We start from the raw sequence: 9,943 nt of genomic DNA, 5'->3' as shown, positions 1-9,943 counted from the left end.
AGTTAACATACTGTCACATACTTCACCAACTAAACCACTCAAGCCGTCTCTCATTCATCGCTTCGCCTGCTAATGATAGGCGAAACACGGTTTTCAAAAACTGAAGTCTGTATCAACATTCTTTCTACAACGCACTATTTGGATTGAAAGACTGTATATCATACATAATTCCTAATCCCTCATTAACATTACGTAATGAACTTACAGTAATACATTTGTCATAAGGGACAAGGAGGCTAACACGGTCACGTCAATCACATCACACAAACAGTCTCGTCTGTGAAATTCCTGTCAAGACTCCCGGAACTGCCGGCGTGAATAGTCTGGGGGACCGTCGCCATCTATAGACAGTCTACGTTGTGCTTCTCGCTCTACGACTTAAGCAACACTCTGCCCACTTATAGGCACCAGTCATTCTGCCATATAAAGTTGAACTTTCACAAATCTGCTCGGCATGGCAGAGACCAGCAAGGATGCACCGACGTCCATGTGCCCGCCAGTATCAGGTATGTGACCGTCGTCTTTTTATGAAAATTAATATTTACGATAAAGGTCATTAGTCCTAACGACAACTTGGACACCAAAAACACATTGAACTAAGTAAATATCCCATGGACAAAATCATGTGATGCAAACCTATCGTAGATACTATATCTACTGCCTTTGGCAATATGTAACAATGGGCAGTACTTAGTAATATTCCAGCTATACCGCGCTAACCTGTAAATAACAACTGTTGAACAGCACACAATTCGGTATGACGATGAAGGCATCAGAAGGTGGTGGAAGCCTGATGTGACCCCCTGATGTCACCTTTGTACATGAGTGCGAAGACATGGCACGACCTCCTCGCACCCCGCTCCCCCCCCCCCCCCTCTTGTGTATTACAAATTGCAATATCCCAATACCCCTTCTATGATTTTTGTCGTACTCGCTCTCCCTTTCTCTCTCTCTCTCTCTCACGCTCACTCATTCTCTTTATTTCTTTATCTGACTGTCTCTTTCAGCCTCTCTGTCTTTATCTCTCTCTCACTCTCTTTTAGTCTCTTTTTCTCACTCACTCTACCTCGTTCTCTGCGTATGCGAATGGGATAATCTTGTTCGGTTTGATTATCTTTTTCTTTGTTGTCCATATCAATATCACAGCTCCACAAGAGGCATCTGTTTATAATCGAGACAATTGGGTGATTGACTACCCGTTTTGTGGTCTCGTCCGACAAAGATGGGTTGCTGAAGCCCAGTGTCAGCCCGTGTCGTTCCTGGTAGAGAAGGTTCGGTCGGTGACTTGGCCGCCTGCCTGTCATTCCTCCCTGGTGACATAGGACGCGGCACTGAAGCAGGCGTTGTTTCTTTTTATGTTACAATGTAAACAATACGTTTTACGCCTATATACATGTTGTGCCTTTGCCCGTCAGACTGCACAATTGACTACATCAACCAGTACATTCCACTTTATTGTCATTCCTCTGTCTACCAGCAGTTGTCACAACATGGTGTGAGTGAGTGTGTGGGCCCCTTCCACTGGGGAAATGGCAGGAGGAATCATCAAATTTACAGGAACCTCTGCTAGCCCATAAAGTCGTGAGCGAGTTTAGTTTACGGCGCCGTACATATGGCGTAAGACATTCCAGCAGTATCACGACGGTTGACACCAGAACTGGGATTCACATGCTGTACAATATGTGGGCAATACAGCCCGGACGCAATACGGAAATTAGATTACACAACGTATCATTATTGACGTATGAAGTGATAAAATAGCACAACCAGTAGACAAATAAAGAATAATGTGTACTTACAAAGGACGCATCAGTCACTTTCTGCTGGTGACTGACTCAGCATATTCAGACAGAAAGTATTAATAGACGGAAGTTAGCTTAGGTTTACTTGTTCTCGTTTTAGGTGTGCATGCATACGTGCGTGCGTGCTTTTGTTTGAGTGCGTATATGTGTGCGCACTCGTGTCTAGGGGAGGAGGAGATGTTGTGCTGAAATATATCCTCCATGTTGTGTTCTGGTACACACTCCAACGATTGTCTTATGCGTCACAAACGCGACTGAGTGAACTCGTGTCCACGATACTCGTGGGTTGAAACACCGGAAGTGGCGGGAAATGACGTGAGTCACTGCCATCTGGACAGCAGTAGTTCGCTACAACTTAATATCTAACACCGGGAAAGTATTGGAACAATGTCTCACGACCACACTGATGACGAATGTGAAGTTCAAGTACACGAATGTAAGTAATATTAACCAACAGTATAAATAATAATTCATTTCTCAGCTTGACTCAACAACCGATTTAAGGGACAGACCTGGAATGAAAATGGCTCACAGGGGCCAGATTCTAAGCTGCCATTAGCATACAGTACCACTATATGGTGTTTGATTCACAAAGGTCGAATCTTCCATTTCTGTATTAGAGCCTATTGGAGAGCGGGTTTATTCTTGATCAAGTAGTTCTTGTGTTTCACAACACATATATGTCTTAAGTTCACTCTGAATTATGATAGAGCTATGTTTGAGAACTGAATGACTCAAGCAGTCAAACGCGACATCCCGAGAGAAAAGATGTGTTGCACTTACAAAGGATTCGTCCAGTGTAAAGCTTTTGTTGACTGCAACATTCCCCCAATTCTCACAACGACACGTATACTGACACGGAAACAATGACACGCACCTGATCACAGCAGCGAGGTCAGTGTGTTGAATGCTTTCACGGTGGGACTAGAATGCACATAGTGATGTATCTATCACTACATAAATGTGTTTCGCTTTCAACAGCGTCCTGCCTTGGGGGGAGGGGAGGGGGGCATAACATAGATAAGATTATATTAATATTGTTACAATCTTACGCAAATGTTTTCAAACGGTGTTCTTTTAACTTTCTGTACCTTTTAAAACGTAGTGGAACTAGTAATGATAGTGCTAAGTATCAGCAGAACGGTAAGTGCAGTCGACAAACTAACTGCATGGACGTCACACCAAAACACATCCCATACACGCACGCGTTAGAAGGAATCACATGCATTGTGCATGAACAGCGTCAATTACATTCATAAAGAAATTAGCTCAGAGATCAGTCTAGCTTCTTTCAAAGGGAAGCGTGACGATCTGGGTTTGAAATGGTCTTTAGTAAACCAAGTATTGCTGAGGGCGCCGTAAAACTAAACACCACTCAAATACTTTTGGACCGACAGGACCAAATTGTTGACAGTTGGATTTGCGTCTGTTTCAGCTAAACACGCCAAATACATCAAGGCCCACCTGAAGGAGTTACGGGATCAGTGTAACGGCTTCAACCACTGCCTCAACGAGCTGTACTCTCAGGAAAATACCCTCCTTATCCTACAAGGAAAGGACATAGAGCTGACACACATCTGTAGGTAGGTACATGCTCGGTCCTCGCCTAATGCAATACATTACATCACAAGATGCAGTGTAATGTGGCCACAACGCTATCAGGGAGGAAAAGCAGGTGGTCCAACACAATACATCTTTAACACATATATAGTCATCCCAGTAGCACGTTTGGTAACAGTGTTTGTCTTCCGCCTTCATCATTTGATACAATGAACGGACAAGGAAACGCATGTTTCGAAAACATCTATTTAAACTTAGTCTTGTTTTGCTGCTCAGTTTACTTTGTTACATGGTAAACAGTATTCAAATATTGTTCAGTCAAAATGTTGATGGATTGTGTTTTCTCGCATCCCGGAGCTTAGGGTAGGCAAGATGGTGAAAAGTTTGCTCGTCCTGCAGAAGGGGCTGAATATGACAAATTTGACAATGTGTGACGCATATCTCATTTGTTATATCTCTGCCTAGCCTGGTTCAGCCAAATACGGACGATGAGGTGAAGTTCTCCTGCACTGATGCCGAGAGGTCGATGATAAGACAAGATCTGGCCACACACCTGAGTGAGCTGCTCAGTGACGAGGATGACAACCACGTTGGGGACGACCACAACCACGCCCTGGTATTTCGTCAGAAACCTGTCAGCGAAGGGGCTCAGTCCAGGCCCAAGAGGGACGATGCCCACGCCCACAAGGAAAACAGAGGGAGTGAGTCAAAGGCCAGACTGGACAAGGATGATCACCACTACCGAGAGTGGCCTCAGTTGAGGAAATGTATTGATGACAAATATCCAGACGAGTCATCTGTAGATGCTGTATGTATGTGAGTACATATTGATTGTATTTTAGTGAACATGTCCATAAACATGTTACTTTTTTTTGTTTTGTCAACTTCATGCTTCGGTAGTGATAGATGGTAGGTCCATTCCACTAGGCAGATGCCGGAAGGGGTCAGGAAGCTCTGCTAGTCCATTAGGTAATTAATGAGTTTATTTTTACGCCGCTTGTAGCAATATTGCTCCAATATCCCGGGAGGGGGTGGGGGAGTGCATGGGGTCACCAGAAATGGACTTTACACATAGTGCCCATGTGGGAATTAAATCCGAGTCTCCGGCTTGACTAGAGATCGCTTTAACCACTAGGCTACTTTCCCCCGCATAAAACTACCAGGAACTAAATACGTGAGTAATGCACTCTCAGTAGTGTTTATTTACAAGACCCTATCATTGAATCAGGACACATCGGCTCACAACAGTTTCACACTATGTATGAACAGCATGCGCACAGAAGTAGCATGGCATCAGTTGCTTGTGAGTAATTGTCACCTCATGTCCATGTCTGTTACGATATAGTTTCACCTTGAGAGCCTTAACCAGATTAACCCTTAACCAGATTAACCCTTAGCTTATGTTTCGAGTTTTGTTTGTAAGTCTGATGAAGAAGTAAGAACATGCTTCGAAACGCCGTGACTCTTCACAATAACGAGCTTGTCATTCATAAAAACTCTGGTCTTTATGTGTATCAGTTCTAAATGCCCTTCAAAGTCTTTGTAAACTAGCCTTTTAATTAAGTAACTCGCTTAAATCAATCAAGTCAATTCGGTGATATAACAATCCGTTCCCGCAAGTGAATGTCCCTCACTTCAACCTAAGTCTAAGTGCACCAAGTGTACTCATATGTATATAAAAGTAACAATATGTATATGGTCTAAAACTGTACTACCATACAAAGAAAGAAATGAAACAGGTGTATACGCTACAACGAATATGACTGAAGTTGAACTGTTTCAGGTTACAAAACTACAACAGAACACCACACGTGTGCGGAAGTAAGGCAATGCACCACGCCGTGGAGAGCTTCTTCAACAAGCAGCTTCAGCATCTTCAGTGCACGTGCGATTCACTTCCAGCTGGTAAGACCTGACATGAAACAGTGTATATATAATTTGTAACCTAATATAATTTGCCTGTTATGCAATTATTGAAGAACAAACCCGTGACCATCCCGGTTAGAAAGAGTTTTCCGCAACCCATGTTTGTAGTAAAAGGCTGACTTGGTTGACACATCGTCGCGTCTCATCACAGTTTATGATGTTGATCACTGTCTGTTCCAGACACGATCATTTACCGACTGCCGTCACATAGCTGGAATGGTGCTGTTTGAGGAGTTAAACAACAATCAAACAAACATAAGAACAACACAATGCTTTTAAGTACAGAACTGTTTTTGTTCTGGCTTCCGGAACGGAACTGGTCCACAGAAACCAGAGCTTCGAGTCAGAGACAACTAAATTGATATACTGGTGACCTGACTGATCGCTACCATAAAATGTTGCTAGAGTATTGTCGGTGTTCAATAGAAGCAAAAATTGTGAATTTATACATATTACATTGAACCAACAAAGCTGGGTAATATTCAGGAGGCCGGAGACCCTTAGGATGGGCCTCATGCATTGTACTCATAATGGCACTGAACATTGGTCTGTAGCTGTATGAGCGGACCCTCTCGTCAATGACTACGGGAAGCTGCTACATACGTTAAGCGATGGAAGTACGTGGTTGTGTCTTCCGTACGAGGGACAGTCTGTTGTATCGTGACAAGTGGAATAGAGGATCTCCATACTTAGGGTGTCCGCGTGCCCGGAAATATCTGAATAACGACGTCATTATTGGGCAAGTTTCTGATGTTGAATTGTTACGCTGAACGGATGCGACACTGACCATTCAGTGTGAAATACACCAGACTACAGATGCTAATTGATACTAGCTGGGGTTGTTTAGATAATACAATATATTCTTTTTGTTTCAATCCGGTTGTCATGGATATAAGAAATACCCCCCCCCCCCTCCCAAAGCTCCCCACCCTCAATCTACCCCACTTCCTAGTCACATGCGCCACAGAAGACCCCGCACCAGTAAATTACGCAAGTGACAACATAGCGTACCAAGTAGCTTGAGCTATTTCATCAAACTGTTGCAAATGCAATTAGTGTGTGTTAAAAGTGCAAACTCGAATTACACTAATATTTTGGGTCTGATCTTTGCCAGAGAACGACCAATAACGGCAACGATACCTTCACAGGAATCAGTACTGTTATGGCACGCGGTATACGATTTCGAATCGTAGTCAAGGTACGAGTAATTGTTCAAGGAAATGTGACAGGTTACTGCTGACATGGATTGCGTTGACCGACACAAGAAACAGTTATGATTGCAATCTACATATCTGGTTCAGCGGCTATCAGAATAGTAGCCATAGGTTTCTAAGTGATGCTTCCAGTTCTTAAGTGGCAATCTATTTCCAGCGAGATCTCCGCTCTACCTCATCATAGGGGGCGCTGTTGGCGGCTTTGTTCTCATCAGCCTCATCATCCTCTTGCTGTGTCTCGTAGTCCGCCAGAAGAAGAAAAACAAAAGAAAGAATAAAACTGGGTAAGTACAGCTCATTGTCTTGCATGATAAGGGTGAAACACGTACAATCCTGCCAAATGATTGTACACACGAGACTTGTCAGGCACTGGGCTGATGGACTGAAAAGACTTGCTTGTACGAGGGGATCACGGGGTACTGGGTGCCAGTTCATGAAACAGTCGTAGTGTTACGACATTTCGTAAGCCTTGGATAAACCACATGGTTACGACAGATCGATGTGCAGGGCTAGGTATTCTGTAACCTTAAGATAGTAGGTTCTAAATTAGATTAAATTAGATGTCCTCAGAATTGAGTAGAATACTCACTCACTCACTCACTCACTCACTGACCCACTCACTCACATCTTATCACTCGCCAGGGACGACAAGTGGCAGGTGAGCTACGCTGTTGGGGATGCTGAGGACGCAAGCGCCTATTCGGAGATTTCAGACGTCACACTGGTACGTAGAGTCTTCGCGGATTGTCCACGTAGATAAATCGTCAAATATACCGTTTTGTTCCATTTTAAAATTTGTTACCAAAAAGGAAAGTAACAATTACAATAACTTTACGTTCAGTACCTTTTAGAGATTATGACTGATGTTTTTCAAGCTTATTGACAGGTTTCAATGTGATGATTTGATTCTATAAAAGATAATTTAGGATTAATGTTTAACCGACATCTAACACATGGCACTAGTTTCAACCTCAGTGAATGCAGATGTCAAACTCATTTTTATTTGTTTAAAAAATAGACCATGCCTATACATGGCAGACATAAAATACAAGAGGCATTGAGGAAGCCTAATAGTTAAAGCATCTGCCACTCTCGCTGAAGACCAGGGTTCGACTACCCAAACAGATGTAAAGGCGTGAAGCCTATTTCTGGTGTCCCTGCCGTTATATTTCTGGACTATTTCTAAAAGCAGCGTCAAACTATACACAGCACTCACGTATGTCTGGTCGACAGCAAATAACTTCTGTTTAACGCGTGAACACTGTTATTGACGATGGACCGGCATGTGGATGAATCAGGTTGAGAAGCATAGCAACAAGATTGAATAACTATATATATCGAATTAAAAGATGGCGTTAGGTTAACAATCTATGCCGGTTACGGCCCACGTTATATATATTCCCTTTGTCTGTCCTCAGCCTCTTAGTAAATACCGTGCAGAGGCCTTGAAACAAAAGCAGCGAGAAGGATCCCCCGGCCCGAGTCTTCCTGGCCGGTATATCAAGGTACCTCTTCCTGTCACTACCAATAACAAGGACATCTCTGCTAGTATCGAGTACCTGGAACCATGGGATTCCCCACGCTTTTCCCTCGCCGAAGTGGACTACGATGACAATCACCAAGCCGGGGGTGATGTCGACGTCCATGTTGATGCTGCAGACCGAGGGTCCTACTTCATCCCACTTGGCAACAAGCCAGATACCGGTGAAGACTGTGGCTATGAAACACTGACCAAAAACAAGAAAACCAGAAACAATCCGTCTAACAAGGATGAAAATTCACACGAAACAGACACTGAAAATGTTCCTGACTATTTTGTGCTTGAACCAAATAAATGAACATTTCGAATCAGCGGTACACATAAGCATTCATTAACAGCAACTTTTTCGGATAAGTGTTGCTTTATAACATATACATATATGACTCATTGTTGGAAATACGACAAACAGTTATACATAGAACACCTAGTTTTAACATCACACACAATTGTGCCAATCTATTTCAAGTATGCCAACAACGTCCAAGTCCAATTCAGCACGGAGAAAAGTATCGCCACCCAGACATCCCAGCTGGAGTGTCTCTTGTTAGGCGGCGGTGCATATATGCGACATGCTGGCTAGTTACGGTTAAATTGTATGCTATCATATTCGGAACTGAAATTCGAAGTGCAGAGTCAATAATCTCATACGTGTTTTGGGTTTTTTATTTTAAAGGACCGTTTTGTTTGTATAGAGATGGCAATAGATTTGTTGAGCATTGAAAAGATAGCTAGTTTTTCGCTCAAACGATGTGAAGAATTCTTAAAGGGTGTCGTTTGACATTGATTTTTGTGCAGCTTATGAAGCTTATGTTGCAACTAAATATACTATATGCACATATCCGCATGTAAGAGGCATGCAGGGGCCTATCACTTTAAAAAACAAAGATTGTTATAGGTCCATCCCAACGTTTTACCAATGTTTTATCTCTAAAACAATTGTCCCAATACTCAGATTGACAGTCACTCGCTCCTCCAAATAAATGTCTCAATGGAAAATAAAGATGAGGACGTATTTTATGCATATACCTCAGCATATATCTTCAGTCCATATTTACTTATATTCATTGCTTGATAAACAAAGTACATGTAATATCATGGCTTAAATATATTCTGCATAAGGCTGCCCTTATATGTTCTCAGTTTCCCATCTTCTGCCTGTCCGTAATTTGTATTTCCGACGTAAAATAATGAAAGGTTTATCTTGTGCAGCTGTGGAAATGTATGCCCTGACATGACAACAAGGATACACAAAAACCAGGTCAGCTCTATCTTCTTTCGTCGTTATAAAAAATCATTCTCGAAACAAAGAGTCTTATCGACATCATCATTGTTTGCAACTGCACAATGTTATACCATAATATATCATGCTACATGTTATTATATATATAAAGTATGTTGTGTGTGTGTCTGTGTCTGTGTCTGTATATTGTGCATCATAAATGTGAGTAGCCTTTTGATGCGTATATTTATAACTCATATTTTTCGTATGTTTGTATCTATGGCCAACAATTCTTGTGCATAATACAAAATTACAGAAAGTGTAATAAATGAACTATTAAAATTGAACTGTGTAAATTGTGTACTATATAGTATATATTAATCAAACTGACGACGGTGAGGATCTGGATTGGAATTTGTTTTCAGGAAAATATATTTATATATCTGTCTTGTTTTACTTAAGGTCTTATGTTTCTCATTTTCATGTATTACAAAAAAGAATATGCACAGTGACGTGAAACACATGACCGTTATAAAGCATGGTAGCATGGCATATTTCAAATACAAATAACACAAGATAAATACAACATGTAAGCTCGATATGTGTCAATTTATAATAACGTACAACAGACGACACATATTAGTGTTATTCAAACCATAATACGTTATAAATGTCTTTGACT

The 9,943-nt window shown here is 41.9% G+C and overlaps 1 protein-coding gene across 2 annotated transcripts; it reads left to right on the top strand.

The window, feature by feature from the left end:
• The first annotated feature begins 317 nt into the window (after positions 1–317).
• Positions 318–9,608, top strand: LOC137295795 (uncharacterized). Of its 2 annotated transcripts, none has more exons than XM_067827347.1 (7): positions 318–506; positions 3,238–3,385; positions 3,828–4,178; positions 5,146–5,267; positions 6,660–6,786; positions 7,145–7,226; positions 7,921–9,608. In XM_067827347.1, the coding sequence occupies exons 1-7, from the start codon at positions 455–457 to the stop codon at positions 8,338–8,340; spliced, it is 1,302 nt and encodes a 433-aa protein (XP_067683448.1). In that variant the 5' UTR covers positions 318–454; the 3' UTR covers positions 8,341–9,608. The 2 variants fall into 2 exon arrangements, with proteins under 2 accessions (XP_067683448.1, XP_067683449.1); XM_067827348.1 differs by lacking the exon at positions 318–506 and adding an exon at positions 1,880–2,238.
• The last annotated feature ends 335 nt before the right edge of the window (positions 9,609–9,943 follow it).

This window comes from Haliotis asinina, chromosome 9, assembly GCF_037392515.1.
Source record: "Haliotis asinina isolate JCU_RB_2024 chromosome 9, JCU_Hal_asi_v2, whole genome shotgun sequence".
NCBI lineage: Eukaryota > Metazoa > Mollusca > Gastropoda > Lepetellida > Haliotidae > Haliotis > Haliotis asinina.
The sequence above is the reverse complement of the archived record's forward strand: the minus strand, read 5'-3'. Positions and strand labels throughout refer to the sequence as shown.

What these genes read in the sequence shown, in the direction of transcription:
- LOC137295795 (XM_067827347.1), top strand. Translation starts at nt 455, where the DNA reads ATGGCAGAGACCAGCAAGGATGCACCGACGTCCATGTGCCCGCCAGTA. An exon ending in CATGTGCCCGCCAGTATCAG is followed by an intron (nt 507 to 3,237) that starts GTATGTGACCGT and finishes CGTCTGTTTCAG; the next exon opens with CTAAACACGCCAAATACATC. An exon ending in AAAAGAAAGAATAAAACTGG is followed by an intron (nt 6,787 to 7,144) that starts GTAAGTACAGCT and finishes ATCACTCGCCAG; the next exon opens with GGACGACAAGTGGCAGGTGA.